The 22,149-nt window shown below is 51.0% G+C and overlaps 1 protein-coding gene across 1 annotated transcript in view; it reads left to right on the top strand.

Annotated features, from left to right (window-relative positions):
* The window catches only part of PAPPA (pappalysin 1), a 250,562-nt gene that overhangs the window by 180,801 nt on the left and 47,612 nt on the right, over positions 1-22,149 (top strand). The window contains exons 14-17 of the mRNA XM_060153316.1: positions 1,902-2,070; positions 4,342-4,525; positions 13,329-13,539; positions 14,133-14,304. Of these exons, the coding sequence (XP_060009299.1) occupies positions 1,902-2,070; positions 4,342-4,525; positions 13,329-13,539; positions 14,133-14,304 (736 nt within the window). The remainder of the gene's footprint in view (positions 1-1,901; positions 2,071-4,341; positions 4,526-13,328; positions 13,540-14,132; positions 14,305-22,149) is intronic.

The following is a 22,149-nucleotide window of genomic DNA, read 5'->3' as shown; positions in this document are numbered from 1 at the left end:
GTTTGGTGTCAAAGACCCTGCGTTGACTCCACAGCTACAGTCTCCACATGGAGCCCCACAGAGGCTGTCAGGGGCAGGAAAAAGGGCGGAGAATCAGAACAGCTCAGCGAGTGTCACTTAATCCCACTCACCCTGCATTTCTGAAAGGGGAGGCGGTATGTGGAGACTGCAGAGCTCACATCGGTGCGGGTCTGAGACCTGAAGCTAAGGCTTGCCCTTGTCTGGGTATTTTAAAAGTGAATTTGTTTGTGATAAGTTTTAGAGATGTTAGCGCCTCACACCCGCCCCCGCACCGCCCACCCCACTTATCCCACTTTAATTCTTACCGTACTTTTGAGCAGGGGATAGAGTGGGGCTGAGTAACCATGTTCCTGTAAAATCCTCAGTGGGGTATCCTGGAAACTGGCACCAAGAAAAAAGTTGGGAATTTCTTCTTAAGTTGGTTTGACCACCCACCGCTCCTTGTGTCCTAGATAGAAACAGGAAAAAGAAGGCTTCGAGGCTCTGGATGGCAACCTAGCTGTCTGTGCCTACCATATGCCAGGCGTTGTGTTAGACAGAGTCAGAGGGGCAAGGTAGAGAGAACTGCCTCCCGGAAGCTTTCAGTGTTCAAAATCAACATGTCAACGTCTGCAAAGTGCTTAAGAGTTATTGCAAGACACTGCCACCATTTGTTTCTTGCTATTTAGGAAACAGCTATTTCATGCAAGGCATTTTCATTGGCAGTGCGAAGTATACTGAGGTGAAACAGGCATTATCTCTACCCTCAGGGAAGTTCTAGTCCAGGTGTGAGGTGAGGTTAACAGCAAGGACTTTGGAGTCACACATCTGGATGGGAACTTAAACAAGTAACTTGATCTTGCCGGTCCCCGATTTTTCCAACTGTAAAATGAATAACACTTAGCTCATAGGGTTGCCGTGAGGATGGTGAGCTCATGTATATAAGCAGTCAGTGAATGGTCACTAATGTTATTAAGCGTCTGCATGACGGTAGTACGAGGGGAAAGATCACCTAAGCACAGGGGTTTTATGTTTTTTCCGTTTCCTTAAGGGTTAGCACACATTCCGGCACGTGATGGGCACCCAGGACCTGTGTTTTCAATGCATGAAGCAAGAGACCAGGCTTTTAGAGAAAGGAGGGCCCAGTGTGGCAGGGGGAGCTTGCCTGGGACACGAGAACGCTTCCTGTAGAAACTTAGATGGAGCTCGGACTTGAAGATGAATGGCGTGATCTCTGCACAACTTTTCTAACAATTCATAAGTCACTTTACAGTTTATAAAAGACTCCTACTTTCTGTACCCCAGTTGAATCTCATGGACCTATAGGTGGGCCGAATTTGAGAGTACACTGAAGCTCAGAGAGGTGATGTACTTTGCCTAAGTTACACAGCTTCTAGGTAATAGAGCATAGATTTATTCATAGCATTAGCTACTACCATTTATTGAGTGCTTTTATGTGCCAGGAATTCCGCTCTGTGCTTTTGCTGAACTATCTGATTTAATTCTCACAGCGACCCTCGGAAGTGAGTACTATTATAAAATATCCAGAGGCTTTCATTCAACCCAGTGCCTGGCAGATAAGAGACTCAAAGAATCCTTGCCGTAATCATAATGATCCCCATTTTGTAGACGGAAAAACTGAGGTTCTGCAAGGTTTGAAGATTCATAACATACAAGGTTTTCAAGCTATAGGATTTGAACTCTGGTTTGTCTGTTTCCATAACTTGTGCTTTTAGCGATAAACTTTGACCACTGCCTCCAGAGTCTTGTTCACTCTCTGTGTCTTCAGTTTCAGCCTCCAGAGATTTGGAGAGGAAGCCCATGAGGTTTTGTCTTCCAGCTGGAGTGCAGTCGTCCTGCAAGAAAGCGCCCACTCACCCTCTTGTTTCTTTCCTCCTCAGCTGCGTGCACTTCGCATGTGAGGCCGCTGACTGCCCGAAGCTGGCTGTGGAGAACGCTTCTCTCAACTGCTCCAGCAGTGACCACTACCACGGTGCCCAGTGCACTGTGAGCTGCCGGACGGGCTACGTGCTCCAGATACAGCGGGATGATGAGCTGATCAAAAGCCAGGTGTGGGAAAAAAAAAAAAAAAAAAAAAGCCAGGTGTGCACAGGTGCCGGGCTCAGAGCTCCTCTCCAGCCCAGGAAAGGCTGAGCAGATGTGGAACCTGCTCTCTGCTGAATCCTCAGCACTTAAAGTACTGCTGCCCCATAGTAGATGCTCAATAAATAGGTGTGGATTGAATGAATGAGGGAGTCAATCTGGGATTTCTGAGACAGTGGTTCCTGTGCAGAGGAGCATACAACATGTACCGGAGTCCCCATATAGGTTGCAAATCTGGAAAACCATGGGCTGAGCATGAATTTTGGACTGAAACCGTCACAGTCAGAACTCTGCTACAGTCGAATGGGCTGCTTTCAGAAGAGGTGAACCCTCTGTCGATGAGGTGCTCATTCATTCATTCAAACATCTGCACTCCGGGAACCAGATACTATAGTAGGTGCTAGAGAAAAAAGGTCACTGAGATAAACCTAGTTCCTCCTCTCAAGGAGCTTAGTGACTAGTGACCACGAGCAGAAGATGAGTGAGTGATGGCCTCACAGTGTGCTAAACACTGTGAAGGGAAGTGCAGGGTGTTGTGGAAGCACAGGGGGAGTCAAGGAAAGCTCCCTGGAAGAAGCGACATGAAAACTGAGAACTAGAGAGACAGACAGAGGGGCGCGTGTTGCGGGCAGGGAAGGAGGCGGGCTCTAGGCACAGGCAGGAACAGTATGTGGATGCCCGTTGGTGAGAAGGAGCGCGCTACAGACAGAGGTTTCTTTTACTGAACTCACCCAAGCAGTGGGGCTGGAGGGGCAAGCAAGGTGCACCAGCGCAAGGCCCTGTTAGCTTGGTCAGAAGTTTGAGGGTCATCTTTAGGGCAGCAGGGAGCTGTTGAAGGAAGTGACGTGGTCAGATCATGGCGGATGAAGGTCCTTCCAGCGGCCCACCTGGGTGTGGCTTGGAGCCTGGCAGAAGACTGGCCGCAGGGAGAGCCATCGGGAAGTCATCAGAAGGGCGTGGGGAAGGGGGATGAGTCCCGCATGAGGGCAGTGGCAGCGGGTGGACTGGAGACGTCGCAGGACGTTGCTTCGGCCAGTGTGGCCGTGGGGTCTCGGGTGGGGGAGGCGAGCGGCAGTTAGTTAAGTCCTGAGATTTGGGGATTCCAGGTGCAGCCTCCTGGGGGGTCCTGCCAGCGGACTCCCACGTCGCGCTCCAGGTACACAGGGCACGTTCCTCGTTGCTGGGAACACCTGTTTGCACAGTCCCCGTGGGACCTCTGGGACCCTCAATTGCTTGTCTTAGACACCTGCTTTTGTGTGTCAGACACGGAAGGTCTGAAGTCCTGTGGAAACAATTAAGCTGGTTTGGGCAGTGAGGGACCTCTCCTCCCTTGGATGTGTGCTTAAGAGGGGTAAAGTGTCCCGTGCTTTTAAAATCCCAACTCAACGTTTGGCGTCCCCGATCCCCTGGGATTTGGCAGCTCCCCCCTTGAACGGAGGCCTCCGTGCTGGCTGCCGATGCCGGTCCCTCCCGTGGCTCTGTAGCGTGGCCTCGCCCTTCCACCCCTGGCCCTGCCATCTTCTAGTTTGGGTCAAATCCCTGTCGACCCTTTCATTTTCTCAGGCTCGTTCCTTCTTCACGTCTCCCTCTCCCAGCTATTGAACCATCCCATCTCAGAGTAGGGAGTGGCTCTTAGAGCAATCCTTGGGTTCAACGCCAAAGGGACAACTCGAGGAAAGGGACCTGCCCACGATCTCATAGCACAAAGGACCAAATCCAGCTCTCCATTCTCCCCTGGCGATGCCCACTCTGTGCCAAGCAGTAGAGGATGAAACACACAGTCTCCTCCAGGGCCAAGAAAAGATACGAAGCTCAACAGCCAGCGTCCCACCGCTGTGCCGCGTTTCAGAGGCTATTTCGTGAAAGAAGTCGTCAGGCCCCGAGAGGTCTGAGTCTTAAGATTCTCAGCAACAGAATGGAAATAATGATCTGAGAGACTCTCCAGACAGCAGTGAAGAGCCTGGGCTCAATTCCCTCTCATCCTTTTTCCAGCTGTGTAACTTGGAGCTAATCCCTTAATGTCTCTCAGCCTCAGTTTCTGCAGCTGTAAAGTGGGAACTGAAACACCTCCTTCAAACAGTTGTTGGCATCATGGAAAGGGAGCTAGAGTTAAACGCTAAACATTGATCTCTGGGCGCCTGGCAAGAGCCTGCGCCGTAGCCTGGGGGAGAAGGGGGTTTCGCCACGTCTTGGGGGTTCCATCTGCCGTTCCTCACTGTGCCCGCCCCCGCCTTTCAGACAGGACCCAGTGTCACGGTGACCTGCACGGAGGGCAAGTGGAACAAGCAGGTGGTGTGTGAGCCAGTGGACTGCGGCGTCCCGGACCAGCACCACGTGTACGCTGCCTCATTCTCCTGCCTCAAGGGCACCACGTTCGGCAGCACGTGCTCCTTCCAGTGCCGCCACCCAGCGCAGCTGAAAGGTACCGTCCTTCCTGCGGGAGGCCTGGAGGCTGCTCCCAGGTCCTCCAGCTGGGGCTCAAACACCAAGGGGCGGACAGGGTTTTATCTGTGCTTCTGATTCCTTTCTGCCCATTGTATTTATGTAGACTGCCTTGCTGCGCAGCTGAGGGGAAGGTGGAGTATGGATACGTATGGCATCTGTAAGATCTTTCAAATCTTGCAAAAGAGGAAAGAGACAAGAAGGAAGGGAAGGAGGGTAGAAGGAAGGAAAAGATTCTAAGAAAGTAACATTTGGAACTGATGTGACTAGTTCACTGCGTAGGTTTAGGGCCCAGTAAGCCTAGGAGGTGAGTATTATTACTATTCTCGTTTTCACAGAGGAGGAGATCCAGGCTCAGAGAGGTGAAAGAACTTGTCCAAGATCATGCTGTTAGTGGGGGGCTCCACCATGGGGCCCAGGGCTGTCTTCTTCCACAGGCCACTGCTTCTTCTTAGGAAGGGCTCAGAGGGGAGTGGTTCTGGGCGGAAAGTGCTTACAGGGGTCTCGTGGGCAGCGTGCTGGGGGTATTTGGGTGAGTAAGACATAGTCTGGCGAGCTGGAGAAGAGAACTTACGTTGGAAACGAGTGAGAGGCTGGCCTGGGTGACCTAGACTGTCAAGACTAAACGGGCTCTTTAAACTAGTCAGGAATAACTGATTATTGGAAAGGTGGTGAAGCTGAGGTCCAGGGAGAGGAAGGAAGGACCTTGTACAAAATCGCAGAGCAAGTTAGCGGCACTGTCAGAACGACGCTCTTGGCTTCTAGTCGCGTATTGGATTTGGACATTATACTCAATTCTCACAGGTGCCAGGACTCTCTCCTTTGCTTGGTTTATCGGAGGAAACATTGCCCCTTTATCAGACACCCCAAATGATATCTCACTAAGCAGCTGTCCTACCTTGGGGTTCATCATTCTATAGAGTGGGAATGAGTGGACTTCTGTGGAGTGGTGGCGGGGTGTGGAGGGAGGTGTGTAAATCCCCTTCAACTTAGATGTCATATTGCAAATTCATGAGTTTCAGGCATTTTGATGATTAGAGAAAGTCAATAGTGTCCCCAAATTTTCAAGGAAATATAGAACTTCAAAAGATTACCACACATAGTCAGACTCAATCAAGTGTATAGACCGAGTGGCTGGATAAATTGATGAAAGTAATACCATAAGAAATGCTTCTTTTAAGAAATGAGTGAAGGACCCGGCAATCTCATACACTGCCCCAAAAGAAAAGCAGGAAGCACTTCTGGGGTGCGTCCTTTGGGGCCCCTCATTTTTTTTTTTACCCATGAAGATTTGAATGTAAAATCATTTTATCTGAGCTGCTATAGAGATTGAGATCTGAGAGAGGTGAAGAGACCAGTGGAAACTAAACCCTCCATCTTTCAGGTTACCTGAGCCCTTCCCTTGGCCCCCATTTGCCCAGAAGTGGGACCTGTTAATAACTCCAGACTAGGAAATCACACTTCACCTCTCAATCAGAGGCCCTTGGGAAAGGGAGGTGTATAAATTAGCATTGATTATTACAGCCCTCATTGTGGCTAATAATAATCCTTAATCAAAATGATTCAGGCCCTTCTGCCATTGCTCCTCTGCTTAACTCTGGTGGAGGGGGTGACCCTACCATGTAGACATGGCCCCAGGAGGACCGCCATTTTGATAGTTGTTGATACCCACTTTGCTCTTCCCTTGAAAACACAGGGCAGCGTCTCGCCAGTGGCCACATTGACCCACCAGGACCCACTGGCACACCGTGACCTTGGTTCTCAGCATCATCTGATGTTCAGATTCCAGGTTTTGATACTTGGATCTTCTGGCAGCAAAAACTGGGCAGAGGTCCTTTTACCTCTCTCTTTTTTTTTTTTGCGGTACGCGGGCCTCTCACCGTTGTGGCCTCTCCCGTTGCGGAGCACAGGCTCCGGACGCGCAGGCCCAGCGGCCACGGCTCACGGGCCCAGCCGCTCCGTGCCATGTGGGATCCTCCCAGACCGGGGCACGGACCCGTGTCCCCTGCATCGGCAGGCGGACTCTCAACCACTGCGCCACCAGGGAAGCCCTTACCTCTCTCTTGAGCTTGTTAATGATGCCTCCCTTCTTAAGCCAGAAGATAAAGAGGTGATCAAAACAAAATTTTACCACATTTCTTGTTGGCTTCCCTTTCCTCCCTTCGTTTTTCCTTTCCCTGCAGCGTGATTTAAGCAAAAAGAATGTGAGCTTTCATCAGACAGATTCCACGCCTGGTTCTGCCCCAACTGTTTGATCTTAGGAAAGCAGTTTCACAGCCTTGAGCCTCAGTACTCTCATTTGTAAGATGGCTGTAAGGGCAGCCACGTTGAAGTGTCATGGTGTGTACAAGAAATGGTGTGTACAAAATGCCAGGGCCCGAGAAAGCGCTTAGTAAATACTCATCTCCAGGGGGCACCCTTACGAGAATCCCGGCAGTGGCTACCCTCTCGGCCCCTGACCCCTTTGTCCCACGGAGGCCTTAGTTCTGGGAGCTGTGGAGACGCGATCCATCCTCCATGCTCTTCTCAGGACCTGGAGGTTAGTGTTCTCAGTCAAACAGCCACCACCCAGGAGAAGCGCTGAGTGTGGCCCTAAAACTGCTATAATGCAGGTAGCACCGCAAGCTCCCTTGCCCCTTAGAATCCAGGTGTACACAAAATACCCTGCGAACTCACAGCCCTAGAATCACTCCCGCCAAGGTCCTTTATCAAACGACCACTAAAAGCACAGACCAAACCTACAGACATGCATGAGGGAAAAAATACTACTCTCAAGTTTAAAAAAAATAACATCAAAATCATAAATGTTTAATTAAATGGCTAAAATTGCAACGTTACTTCCATGACCTCGTCAGCCTCACCTCAACCATGTGGGGTGCCCTGGATGTCAATTCTGGAGTGGGGCTTCTGAAGCAAGCACGTGCTCATCCTACAAAAATCTTTCTAGGGACTTCCCTGGCGGTCCAGTAGTTAAGACTCCACGCTTCCACTGCAGGGGGCATGTGTTCGATCCCTGGTGGGGGAACTAAGATCCCGCATGACGCATGACACGGCCAAAAAAAAAATCTTTCTAAAAGGCCCACTGTCTACTTCTGTCTAACCTCAGATTTCAACGCAGTCTATTCACTAGTTTGCAGAAGATACCTAATACCATCGAGCATCTTCTGATTTCTTTAGACTCTCCTGAAGATAGGGACGTGAGGTGAGCGCCCACAACCTGCAGTGTCCAGGCTCCCGCCCAACCTCCGCTCTGTTCCTCACCCCTTTCCCTCTCCCTCAGCATCCTGTCCTGACCTCCCTTCCTCTAGGAATTTCACATCCTCTCTCAGGCAGAGACCCTTTCATCTTTCTCAGAAGCGGATAGCCAGCCCTGGAGGATTCCGCTTTATCCCAAGGGTCTCATTGGGGCATCTTCCTCATAGAAACAGGGTCACCCCCAAAGGGGAATTCTCATACCACTCCTAAGAGAATGCTGCTTCCTTCCTCTTACCATCCTCCTACTTTGGAGATAACAGGGTCTAGGATGTCCCTGGGTCCAAAGCACCACGCGGTGCTAATGGTAAAGCGCTACTCAAACACTTCCTGGGGGGCTGAGGAGCGCTGTGGAGAAGAAACGTGTTCAGGATCACACAGCTGCTTAGGAAGCCGCCTTTAGATATGAGCAGTGGCAAGAATACAGACCAAGCAGCAGTTTTATCTCTTAGATAATTCTTCCTGTCTCCCTCACTCCCTCACCCCCACTCTACTCTGAATGGTTGCTCAAGCTTCAGGAGTCCAGCCTAGTCTTACTTCAGGGTTCTTAGCTGCTGCCCCAGAATCCCTTTGGCCTTTTCTAAACCATGCCCCTCAACCCAGAACTCCCATCAAACCCTGAAACAGAGGGCAGAGCTGGGAGAAGCCTAGAGGTCACCAAGGCCAATCATTTCATTGTGCAGTGCAGAAACTGAGGTCCAAGACAGGAAGGCAAGGTCACGTATGAGTTACCATCAGCACTGGGGCCACAAGGTCACCCAGGGGTCCTGACCCTAGAAATGGTGCCCTCTTGCTAGGTGCGCCTCTTCGTACCAACCTGGTGAAATAATCCCACTTTTGCATTCCCCAGCCCCTCCTATATGGCAGGTGTCCAACATTCCAGGCTCTTTGCTCCCTCTTCTTAGGACATTCTCCATCAATTATCCCTGTCTGTGACTGCATCTTAGCACATTCTTTTTCTTTGTGTCTAACATACGGGCCTCTTGGTAAAGAAATTCGGAAGTGAGCGACACCGTTCTGGACAGCAGGGAGGGGGAGGGAGTGGTGAAATCTTACTCTATGACTAGTTTTGATTTTGGCATACTCCACTCGTCCACAGTCCTGATTCCATGAGGTTTTCCCTAGACAGCAGTTCCTCTTTGGCCATGCTCTTGGGTGCAGGCTCTGTAGCGGGGTCGAGAGAGCACGCAGGGGTCAGACAGACCCGGAGTGAGCCCCAGCTGTAGTTTGAGCAGCTCACTTTCCCACTCAGGGACTCACTTTTCTCACCTACAAAATGGGATTAATGACAAACTGGGTTATTAGGAGGATCAAGGAGATGGCGCCAGTGATTCTTCCTAGGCCTGCCTCATAGACTCGATTACAGACAGCTATTGGTAGAATGCCTTTCAGACATTTAGGGGGGGAAATGGACAATTTAATAATCAAAATGTGATCTGACTCACCCAGGCTGGAGCTGAGAGAGCCCAGTTTTCCTGAGCAAATGATGCTTTCTGGGACTGCCAAGCCCAGCTCAGATGTTCTCTTTAGCTCCTTGGGATTCCAGGAGCCTAGAAATGTGCTTTCAGGACTAAAATCGGCAGACGATTGCATGCTTCTCTTGGTACCTCCATTTCTCCTGCCTCAGCTTCTCCCTGACTTTATGCAGCCCTGGCACTGGGTGAGGCCTCTTCTGTATTAGTCTCCCTTGTTCTTCTTCTTCTTCTTGCGCTGTCACTTCTGTCGAGGTCTGTTTCTTTCTTTTTTTTTTTTAATGAATTTATTTGTTTATTTTTGCCTGCGTTGGGTCTTTGTTGCCACACGCGGGCTTTCTCCAGTTGTGGCGAGCAGGGACTACTCTGTTGCAGTGTGCGGGCTTCTCATTGCGGTGGCTTCTCTTGTTGCGGAACACGGACTCTAGGCGTGTGGGCTTCAGTCGTTGTTGCACACGGGTTCAGTAGTTGTGGCTCGCGGGCTCTAGATCACAGGCTCAGCAGTTGTGGCACACGGGCTTAGTGGCTCCGTGGCATGTGGGATCTTCCTGGATCAGGGATCGAACCCGTGTCCCCTGCATTGGCAGGCGGAGTCTTAACCACTGCCCCACCAGGGAAGTCCAAGGTCTGTTTCTTAACAGGAGCAATGACGCTGAATCTCCTCCCACTTCTACCTTTGGTTAATGCAACCTCCTGAGTGCTGGTTTGCCTTATCCTGGTCCAGCTAGCTGCATTTTTGTTTTCTTAATACAGTGGCCAATACCCTTCCACATCCTGAAATATTAGAGCTGGACAAGAATTTAAAGACGGCTTTGGTTTAGGGACAGAGAGGTTAGGTGACTTGTTCAAGGTCACACGTAGATTCATAATACTCCACGCATTTAACAAATGGATACTGAGGGCTTACTATGTGCTTGCCACAGGGTAGGTTCTGGGAATAAAAGAATGAACAAGACCATGTCCCAGACCTTAGGATGTGGGCGGTGCCAACACTGTATACAAGGCATTAAGAAAACCAGACATAGGTCTCCTGGCATTTCCCTCCTTGTGTTCTACTGTAGGTTAATTTCAATCTTAAAGGCACTCTCAAAGAAATGGGGTCTTCTAGATACTCTTTAAAATACAATAATAAAAACATATATTTCTTTTGACAGTACATTTATAATTATTTTAATACTCACTAGAGATTGAAGTTTCCTTCGCCTGTAGACAGGCTGAGCAAGATTCATTTTCCTGACTTTAAAAGATGAACAAACAGAAGTACAGGGTCACATAACTTTCTGACATCGGCACTCTTCCCCTCAACCAGGGATTCCAGGCTCAGAAATGCCTTCACCTCATGTCCTGAGTCATGTTCTCCCAGGAAACACAGGGAGAGGAATGAGAAAAGGAGGCATGGAAATGATAGAAGCGGCAGGATCTCTCCTAAAGCCAGTTACCTCTGTGGGCAGCTGCAGCTCAGTCCCGCTGGGGAGGAGTGGGAGACAGGGTAGAACATTCCCCTGGAAACTGTCTTGTTAATGCCCCAGCTCCTTCACTGGTTGAGTGCTACGGCCGGGAGCACTGACACCTCAGCGCTGTGAGCTTGCCCTGTGTGCAGCAGAGCCTCCCTGGTCAGAACAAAAGGCCTCCAGTGACAGATGGCTGCAGGTGCAGTATAGAGGTCAGAGCCAAGGGCATGGACAGCTGTGTCCTACCTACTTTCTTCAAAGCCCCAGGGTGGCTGCAGGGTGGCGGCCACAGCTAGGGCGTGGAAATGCTGATTCTGCACAGTTCAGTGCTTGCTGTGAGGTGGGGCATGTCCATGGTCCTGAATCACCGGTTCCTGCTTTAGCGTGCTTCTTCTTTTGACTGTGGTGCACGGCTAACTCCTATTTACCCTCTCCCAGAACGTACTTTTCTGGTTTGCATTTTCTCTCTTGATTAACATTTTGCGATTTTTATGTTAGCTTCTGCCACAAAGGAACCATGACTTCCGCTTAGCGATCTATGATTTGCATAGCTGGTAGGGTGTACTTTTAAAGCACCTCAGCCCTTTCTCCAGAGGTATTTGATCCTTCTTGGGAAATTTAGAGAGGGTGTGCTTCCCTTATCTTTTGTGACTGCCCTCCCCACTGAGTGCTTGCTAAGCCGGGGCTCTCCCAAACACTGCCCCCGTCACAGGGGCCAAGCGAAAAAGCACTTTATGGTCTCTGGTATCCTGGAGCCCTCTCTGCTTCTGTGGAAGCCAAATGAGTCATCCTTCCACACCCTTTTTTCTTTTTACTTGGTGTAGAAGTATCTGTAGTTTGCAGTGTCACAGTTTATCAACGTGGAATCCTCTGTGGGGCTTGCAGACCCTAAACAGTCTTGTACTCCCCAGATGACTCACACAGACACAGGAGGAGAAAGAAGAAAGTGAATGGGGAGAGAAGCAACAGAGGAGCCTACATACCCTCCCCCCTTTCTTCTTTTTCATGCTTTATTTCCCTCCATAGTGCTTTCCACCTTCTAGCCTACTAAATAGTTTGCTTTTTTAGGATATTTTAATGCGTTCCTCCCTATTCCACTACACCATAAGCTCCAAGAGGGCAGGGTTTGGGTTTTGTTTTGTTCACTGCGTTGTCCCAACATAGACAAGAGTGGCTGGCGCAGAGTAGGCACTAAATAGATGTTTGTTGAATGAATGAAGGCTTCCATGCAACCCCTATGGTCCTTTCAGGTCTGCTACTGAAGGCAGAGGTTAGGAGGGAGAGGAGGGGAGGTGAGGAAGAAAAGAAGGGAGGGAAGGAGGGAGAGAAGCAAATAAGGAATTTGACAGCACATTTTCTTTGGCAGCGCAGTTCGTAAATGTTGTTTCATCTGATCTTCTCATCACCCTGAAAGGCAGGAGCAATTGCTTTCTCTCTGTAGCTAGGAGACTTGGGGCTTGGCTCTCTCAGAATAGACCCTGAGAGCTCTGCTGAGCAAGTGTAGCCAACTTGCCATTAAAAACCACAAAATCAGCTTTAGACCCCACTTTAGTCTTTTTACTAACCAGGAGAACTTGGTCAAGTCACTTGTCTCTCTTAAGTCTCTGTTTCCAAATGGGAGTCATCCTACTAAGAGCACTGTGGTGAGAATAAATGAGATCGCATAGCAGAAGTACTCAGTACGTCGTGAATGATCAGTCTTGTTCCTGTCACCCCTCTCCAACTTCCAAATCCCGGAGCCTCCCATGTGATTCCAGTCCTCGTTGTCAACACCTTTCAAGAATAACGGGGAAGAGGAGAGTTTGGTTGAGAGATCCAAGTTTCAGGTCCATCTCTGATTGTCTCGGGGAGGTTTGGGGCAGGCTGTGCATCAATAATGTATGACCTGGCAGTGAGCAGCCTGACTCCCCGTGTTTGACTTTCATGTGTAACGTTCCCCATCAGGCCAGCTTCCCGATGGCAGTCAGCACGTCTGCTGCAGCTGGCTCGGGCTACGGGGGACGTGCTCATCTCTCAGCCGCTTTGGCAAAGCTGCACTGAATACTGGGGCCTGAAAAGAAAATCAAGCCTTCAGATACCACAACGCTCTTACTTCCAGGCATGGGGGGGCTAGGACAAATACAGGGGTACAGGGCTCAGAGAGGGAGCGGCAGCTAGAGGTCACACAGCACACTGATCCCAGAGGTCGGAAATGATTCTGATAGGAGCTTGCTCTGCCAGTTAAGAGAGGGCAAGGGCCTTCATCTCTGGGCTCGAATGTCCTTGGCAAAGGAGCGAGGATGGACTGAAGGATTATGGAGTTCTCTTTTCTATGCAGTATCAGAGGTTTCAGAATCAAGAGTCAGGAGCCTTGAATTTTAATGCACTGTCGACATGGGGTACGTCACTCCCCAAGTTGCATCTCCTTTTTTGTTTGTGGCAGCTCTTTCTCTCCCTAGGTTCCTCAGTTGTAAGTGGAAGGGTCTGGAATTATATGTGAAAGATCCTCTGGTTCTTCAAGTTGGCTTCAGTCCAGGCAGTGCCTGAATTGGGCTATCAGAGACCACGCTCCGCACCCCACCCCGACCCCACCCACCCCCCGCTAACCCTGCCTTCCTGTGTCCTCCAGGCAACAACAGTCTCCTGACCTGCATGGAGGACGGGCTGTGGTCCTTCCCAGAGGCCCTGTGCGAGCTCCTGTGCCTGGCCCCACCCCCGGTGCCCAACGCAGACCTCCAGACGGCCCGCTGCCGGGAGAACAAGCACAAGGTGGGCTCTTTCTGCAAGTACAAGTGCAGACCCGGATACCACGTGCCCGGCTCCTCCCGGAAGTCAAAGAAGTAAGTGGGGCTGCAAAGGCAAACTCACACGTGCTTGGGGGGAGGAGAGCCAGGTCTGGCTGTCTGGTTAGAAGGAAGTGCTCACTTCTCTGCTAGAGACGGTACCCACCATTCCTCGCATTCTCTTTGGTGGGAATCTAGAAGGATATTGTTAACAGCTGCCTGCCGGCTGTGTGCCCTCAGGCAACTGACTTCACTTCTCTGGGCCTCTACTTTTCAGCAATAAGATGGGGATGATAATAACAGTTACCACATAAGATTGCTGTGAAAAATGAATGAGGATGTGTATGTAAAGTGCTTGCAAAGTGCCTGGTATATAGTAAATGGTGGGTACTGATACCGTCCTTGCGCCAGGATCCATCAGAGGAGACGGGCCAGCAGGGCTTGAATTTTATTTCAGTCCACAGGTAACTCTTGCTTGGCCCTGAGAAAGGAACGTTTACCTTCGCCCCTACCACCCAACAGGACAGGCAGGGAATCAGGAAGGGGAAAGGGAGACGTGAGGCTAGCCGGCTCCAGAGGAACGTGGGTGCAGAGCGTGGTCCCAGCCGTTTGGCCCCTGAGATGTGTCTTCTTTTATCTCTTCCTTGAAGACGGGCCTTCAAGACCCAGTGCACCCAAGATGGCAGCTGGCAGGAGGGCGCTTGTGTTCCGGTGACTTGTGACCCTCCTCCGCCGAAGTTCCACGGGCTCTACCAGTGCACTAATGGCTTCCAGTTCAACAGCGAGTGCAGGGTCAAGTGTGAAGATAGCGATGCCGCCCAGGTGAGACTCCTTGAACTTGAGGTCTGTACTTAGGTCCCGCTCCTCTCTGCTTACCAAAGAGCGGCCAGTGTTTTAAGAACCACGTCCTCGGGCTTCCCTGGTGGCGCAGTGCTTGAGAGTCCGCCTGCCGATGCAGGGGACGCGGGTTCGTGCCCCGGTCCGGGAAGATCCCACATGCCGCGGAGCGGCTGGGCCCGTGAGCCATGGCCGCTGGGCCTGCGCGTCCGGAGCCTGTGCTCCGCAACGGGAGGGGCCACAACAGTGACAGGCCCGCGTACTGCAAAAAAAAGAAAAAAAAAAAAAAAAGAACACGTCCTCTAGGAGACTCTCTGTGGATACTAGAATCGTATAATAGCAACATCAGCAACGCAGACGTGAGGGGCTGGGTTCTCGCCATCTTTCTTTGTAATCTCTCTGAGCCTCGTTGTCCTGCCTGTATCACTGCATTTTACTGGTTAAGAGATTCTTAGCTCCGAACTCCTATGAGAGAAATCACGTGTGGAATCCCAGTGTATGAAGTCGATCCGAGTTAAGGAATGACCAAGGCTGTTTGGCCAACTTTCTACCACCATCACCACTTATGTTGGTCCCTGAAATACTTAACATCATGACTTTCACTATCTTGAGACATCAGCTGACTCCTCAAGCATAAAGAGAAAGGGAACCATATTTAGACTAGATGTACAGCTTTGAGAATACTATGGAAGAAGGAAGGACAGAGGGAGATGGGATTTTATCTCAATCCACACGTAACTGAGACAAAGTCCAACACTCCTGCCGGCCCTGCGGAAGGAGTTCTGTGAATGCATTTTCCTTCCTCCTGACACATACACCCCCACTCCACCCACTAAGATGGGTAGGGAATCAAGAGTGGGAAAGAGAATGATGAGCCAGCTGGCTCCAGAGAAGACCTAAGTCCACAAGGAGCTCCAACCCTGATAGAACCAACCATTTAGGGTTGGCACCTCAAGCCCCGTGCCTCACAGGTGTGCAAGGCCAGGGTCCAGCCAACTGGGCCCCAGTGCACGTTTCTCCCCCTGTCAGTCCTTCGTCTTTATTAGCATCTACCAAATACCAGACAGCGTCAGAGCGGCATCCTCACCTCATCTCACTCCCGCTCCCACATCCAGATAGCCACCACGTCCTCCCCGTTCTCTCTCTCAGTCAGCTTCTGAACTGTTCTCACCTGGCTCCAATGCCACCACCCTGACTCAGGCCACCAGCGTCACTCTCCGGGGCCGCCATGCAGCTTCCTGACCACTCCCTGCTTTCTCCTTGCCTCTCTCCAGTGTGTTGTTCGCATTTCAGCCAGAGTGGTTTGTTTAGAGCACAAATGTGATCGTAACAGTTCCCCTGCTCAAAGCCCTTTGTGAACCAGCGACCCCCATCTCCCTTAGGAGAAATCCCACCTGTGCATTCAGGACGTCTCCCCCATCACCAGTAAGACGGATCTCCCCTTCACCTGGGCATTCTCTGTGAAAAAGCCCCTGTCCCCTTTTCCAGCCACCTCCCTCCTAACCATCCTTCACCATTCAGCCCAGGTAGCCCTCCTTCCAAGGACCTTTTCCTGACCCTTCCACGGTGGGCTCCATGCCCTTCCTAGGGGTCCCCCCATTCACAGCATCGACCACACTGCATTGTAATTCATTTCACCTCCCCCCTCCCCCCGCCAGGTTCTGAAATGCCTGACCACAGCTTTAATCTTCCCTGTGTTTTCAGCACTTGGGACAGTGCCAAGCACCTAATAGGTGATCAGGAAGTGACAGGGCATGAGAAAGAGCTGCAGTGAACATCCAGGCCAGGCTCCTCATTTTCCAGACGAGAAAGTCACTCACCCACCCAAGGTGACATAGCTGGTGGCGGCTGAGTCAGAATCGGAACCCAGGTCCCCCCCAACCGTGGACAGACTGAATCCAATAGGCAGCACCTGAAACACCGAGTCATCCCCATCCCTGGCTGCCAGGGAAGCGGAAGCCAGTGCGGAGAACAAGCAAAGGCCAGAGATTACCGTGGCCTCACGCAGCCGATCAACTTCCCTCTCTCTCCCTTACGTAAAACTGTTGCTAACAGTTACCAGAACTGCTGAGCCGAATAATATTCTGGCCGTGGTCACGTTATCAAACCGAAACCCAGTCTGCCTGCGGCCTGCCAAGTACCTTTCATGGCCAGTTTGTATTTAAAGGAGAGGAAAATGTAAATTTATCAGACGACTCAAGCAGTTCTGTTTGGCAACTGGCAGAGAGGCCAGACACAAAGGAGCAGAGGGTATTGCTTGCCGGCTAGAAGAATGAGGGAACGCATGCCAAATGGGCTCCTAATACAATTGACGTTTCTAGTTTGTACTGCAAATGAATTTCCTCTACCCTCAGACCAGGGGCCTGAGAGCCAAATCTAGTATTCACCTCAGATCCCCTCTCGCTGCCTGTAAGCACAGCTGAAACGTACGGCACAGAGTATCTTGAATCAAGCAGCTTGTGTGGAGCGAGAATTCTTTGCTTTCCAAACAAGTTCCAGATCCTGGCGAGAGAGGACAGGGACCGTTGCAGGGGAGGTTCACATACTCCTTCCCACGGCCACTAAAAGTACATTAGCAAATCAAACCTCGACTTCATTCATTCCTTGGGAGCCAGTATGATGCTGGATCTGGACTCTGAGTGTGAATCCTGGCTTCACCACTTGCTAGCTGGAGGACTTGGGCAAGTTGTTTAACTCTTTAAGCTTCAGTTTGCTCATTCATAAAATGGGGGAGGGGAAATACTACTACCTACCTTATAGTTTATTTGTGAGGGTTAAATGAGGTAATGAAAGTAAGGCATGCCTATGAGGAACCCCTGGAATTGTAGAGTGTACAACCTATGCCACCGTGCATGGCAGCCTTGGGGAAGGCACAGATGAACTAGCCGGCCTGTAAGGTCCCTTCTAGTGGAGAGATGCCACATGCATCGTGATGTGCCACGTGGGCTCTTACAGAACCTGGAAACAAAGGCAATGGCTTGAAAGTCAGCCCTCTGTCGGCAGCTAGCCCCAGAAAGTCAGCCATCATGCATGAGGCCAGGATATAGGTTGGGGAGACCAATAGGAACCATAGGAACCTGACCTCTAGCTCACATAAACCTGTAGAATATATAGACTCTCTAGATGAGCGCTACCCTGGAGAACCTTCTGCTATGATGGAAGTGTTCCATGTCTGTGCTGTGCAATATGGTGGCCTCCAGCCATGTGTGGCTATGGACCGCTTGAAATACAGCTAAGTGACTGAACAGCTAAATGTTACATTTTACTTAATTTTAAATCATTCAGATTTAAATGTAAACAGCCACACTTGTATAGTGGCTACCGTATTGAACAGTTCAGCTGTAGAATTTATAGTGTTATTATCCCTGTAAACCAAGACAGAGAACCTTAACAATAACAGCTTTTAAAAAAAATGTTTTTTAAGTATTTCCTGACTGCCAGCCTGAAGCCACAGATTTTCTCTCACTTTGACACCTCATAATAAACTTCTGAAAAAGCAGCGATGTGCCCATTTTGCAGATAAGGGAAGAAAGCCTGTGAAGCCAAGCTCTTGCCCACGGTTATGAGTTAGCAGGTGGCGATGACTGGCTCCAGGGCCCTGCTTTTCCCACTGTCTCCAGACATTTCCAGGGCAGGGAGTGGCAAAGGACAGGGATTCCATCTCCAGGCGACTGGAGAGAAGTGCTAATTGAGCATTTAATCTAACCCGGATGCCCCTGAGCTGTCCGAGGTGATAACACAGAGAGAAGCACTGCGGGAGGCTTTGTAGGTGATTAGGGGAGTGGGCTGTCTTGGGATGGGGACAGGGTCTGTGGGAGATGCATGCACAGGGGCTGCAGCAGGAGAGGAAGAAGCTAAAGGTGCTTTCGGAACGAAGTAATGCACTCGGTGGTGGACTTTAGCAACACAGCGGGAGCCAGAGAGGAAGGGTGGGAGTGGAGCCAGGAATGCACCCAGTTCTTTTGCACGGATCACAGAGGAAGGATGGAAAAGCCTTCCTGCCACTAGTGGTGTGCAGCTGGCCCTGCCTTTCTGGGCCTGCTCTGGGCTCAGCACAGCTCTCACATGTATAATGCCTCCCAGGGCAGGGGCAGCTTCTAGTTTCAGGGTTGTCACATGCTTGCCCGAGAACGCAGGGCTTCCCAGAGGAAGTCAGAGACATCCCAGGCCCATGTGATGTTGGAGGTGGGCCAGACCTCAGAGATTTTCTACTGCCGCACATTTACCTTATAGATGGGACCACTGGAGCCCAGAGAGGGGAAGCAACGTACCTCAAGTCACACAGCAAGTTACTGATACCAGCAGAGTCAGATCTGACAGAGTCTCAGAGTCTCCTAACCAAGTCTCCTAACCAAGTCGTTGCACAAGCCACATTTTCTGCCCATCCTTACTCCTGGAGCTGCGTGTCACCCCTGTATCTCACTGGGAGGAAGCAAAATGCATGTAAGGCCATCGACTGGACACATAGGCAAAGAGTGAACAGCAGCTGTGATTTATTGAGCACTTACTACATTTCAGTCTGAGCTAAGTGCTTTACACAGACTACTTCATTTAAGCCCCACAGCATCTGGCACTAGTGTCCCGTTTTGAAGATGAGGAAGATGTGGTTCAGTGAGGTCAAGTGGCTTGCCCACCTTCTACAACTAGGAAGTCCAGGTAGAACGGAGACTCCAGTTGCTAGGTCAGCCTGCCTCCAAAGTTTAACTGTTTATATCCTGTGCTGCACCCTGCGTTTCTGCCTGGCTCTGATGTTGCCATGTTTCTCTCTGCCATTATTTTGTTTATTTTCATTTCTGCTAAGTAGAAAAGGTCTAGGTCTCCCTCTCCACTCATCCCCCAGCCTCTCCTCTCCACCTCCCCTCCCCTGCATTGTAGTAAAGCTCCGAGGCTTACAGGAAGAGGTCTGGCTCCGGCCCCGACGACCTGCGTGACTTGGGCCTGCTGCCTCCCTATTTTGGTGGCTGCCATTTCTAGAGTGTGGGTGACGCTGGGGCTGATTCTGAAGTTCCCTTGGAGACAGTGCGACAGGGTGGTTAAGAGCTCAGCTCACCCTTAGAGGGCTCCATGTGTGTGTTAAGCTCTAAATGCTTCACATAACCTAACTCACTTAATCCTCGCGGTGACTTTCTCAGGCCGTGAACTGCAGGCTTATTTAACAGTTGAGGAAACTGAGGCAGAGGGAAGTTAAGGAACTTCCCCAAGTGGGAAAGTTGCAGAGATGGGATTTGAACCTGGGCAGCTGGCTTAAGTCCATACTCTTAACCATTACACCAATACCATTTAAAAACTCATCTTTCACTTCCTAGCTGAGCCTCAGTTTCCAAATCTGTAAAAGGGACATAATTTCTACATTAACTACATCGTTAAAAGCATTTTTAAATGTGCGTAGAACACTTGGCACATACTAGGTATTTGATACTGTGTTATATGCCTGCGGCTCTTTGTGGACCTGTGTAGCTGAAGAGGGGTCGAGAGAGCACAATATGCTCTTTTACAGACGGACGCACAGGCACAGAGAGGCACAGTGCTTTGCTGAGGGACGCTCAGCCCCCTGGTGAGAATTTTCCCCCTGGCATGCAGCACTGTGCGTTTGGAGCCAAGTACACACAGTGGGTCCCCTGCCCGTGGTCTCTGGTCTTCCCAGATGGGGTCCTCAATGTCAGGTCATCTCTGATCAAACTAGACTCAACATCATGGATCTTACTCTTGAGGGTCCGCACCGGTTGGTAGGCAGCCCTGAGTGCACCAAGATCTATTCCCAGAGGAGGATTCGAACATCTGGAGAGGCTCCAGGAGGTCTGCCATGCAGAAGGCACAGTAGGGGCAAAGGGATGGTGGTGGGAAGCAAGAGAGGTGTGCAGGAGAGACAGGTGACCCCAGACGAGCAGGAAGGACATGTGTGTAGCAAGAGATGGGGCTGGACATGTCGTCTGGGTTCCACTGTAGAAGCCCGCCCTGGACTGCCAGCCCTCAAGTAAGCCTTGTTTGAAAGTCCAGTCCAGAAGGATTCCGTCCTCTGTAAGGCCGATTTAGTCAGCAGCAGAAAGTGCTCGATGACCTGGGCAGGAGGGAGAGAGTCAAGAGGTAGCAAGACCAATAGCTTTATGCTCCCACCTTCTATAGTAGAGCCTCCCCAGTCTGAAATTCCCTGAGCAGATTCCAGTCAGTTCTAATACATTCTCTTTTGCAAACCGAGCTCTCCAGCCAGCTCTGGCCCACATAGTGCTGAGGTCTGCAGCCCTTCAGGGGCTGGAGGCCAAATGCATCATAGGCCCAGGCCAAGGCTCCAGGAAATTGGGGTCAATTTCCTACTCCCATGAGGGCCCAGCCGAATCACGGGGCCTGGGGCTCCGGGAGGGAGAGTCGGGGTTCTCTGAAGCCACATGAAGCTGCCTACACTTTCCCTGAGCTCACATGGAACCTCTGGGTGGACTCGGCAGTCATCCCACAGCTGCGTGCTCGGGATGGGCCACCCTTCTCGATGGCCGCAGAGGCTTCCACCACAACTGGACCCTCCTCGTGCTGGTCCACGTGAGGCCCAGAGAGGGGCCCCCTTTCTCTCTAAATCCCCTCTCCTTGCAGCTGTTTTCTCAGACAGGGAAGCTTCAGCCTGCATCAACCCTTTCCAAGAGTTTATTTTTTCATGTGTTCACTCATTCATTTATTCCCGTATTCGTTCATTTCTTCATCTCTTGATTCATGCATTCATTTCTCTTCTTGTGTTTTAAACAAGTTCCTTCCATAACTGTCACCTGTTGACGCCATATCTTGTTAAACGGTTCTTGAGTGAGCAAAAATACTGAGTGACGAGTGAATGGACCAAAGGCCAGGACCCATTAAGCGTTGTGGAAGGCCCTGGGGATGCAGGGATGACTAAGGAGCTCATCGTCTAGGAGGGAGCAGTGGGGATAAAGAGGCAGTGGGTGTCAGAGACCTGCGGGTAGTGTTCTGTGCAGGACCGGGGTGGCGTTAGGACAGGGTGGCTTGTGCCAGGAAAGGTCTGTGCCGGTGTTTGGGCAGGAGGGCAGGGGAGAGGGACAGAGCAGACGGGAGGAGAAGCACGGCCGTGTGACACCTCACGGGGTGCATTCAGGAATGCAGGCGACTGGTGGAGTTCAAGGTTAGCGGCGGTGCCGTGGGCAGCGGGGAGCTGGAGAATCAGGCAGAGTTAAGGCTCTGAGGGCTCTGGAGGCCAGACGCAGGGGCTTGAGTGGCAGCTGAAGGGCATGGGAGCCATTCCGCAGACATTTTCATTGGCGGAGCGTGGTCAGCTGCTCTGGCCCCACGTGGAGTTTCTCTTCTCATCCTAAACGTGAAAGAGGGAGACGCTCTACAGCTTGTTCTCACACAGGAGGCCCCACTGTGCAGAGACTACCCGTGGTTCTCCAGTTCCAAGGGGTAGAGTCCAGACTCCATAAGCGGCTGTTTAAGGCTGCACACGTTACCTGCCGTACCAGCTCTTCCCGACTCCCTGCCTCTCGAACTTGCATGTGCCCTTTGGCCTTGCACAGGTGTCCTTCCCTCCCTGTTCTGCCTGATTCCACACAGAATCTTGAAAACTCTTTTCCGTATGTCACCTCCTCTCAGAGGCCTTCCCAGCTTGCCCCTCACATCCGGTTATTCTCGCCCGGTGCACACAGTGCAGTCACTGAGCACGGTCCTGAACCCAGAGTGGACACTAAGAAACGGTCTTTGGATTTAGGGGTGGTTCTGAAATTTCGACGAAGCTGGACACCTCCCGTTAGAATCTTAGATGTGCAAAGCGGTTTGGAGGAAGGACGACGTCTGCAGGCTGCACTTGCCCGTGACGTTGCAGAAGATTGAGAAATG

This window comes from Lagenorhynchus albirostris, chromosome 7 (genome assembly GCF_949774975.1).
Source record: "Lagenorhynchus albirostris chromosome 7, mLagAlb1.1, whole genome shotgun sequence".
Classification (NCBI taxonomy): Eukaryota; Metazoa; Chordata; class Mammalia; order Artiodactyla; family Delphinidae; genus Lagenorhynchus; species Lagenorhynchus albirostris.
The sequence above is the reverse complement of the archived record's forward strand: the minus strand, read 5'-3'. Positions and strand labels throughout refer to the sequence as shown.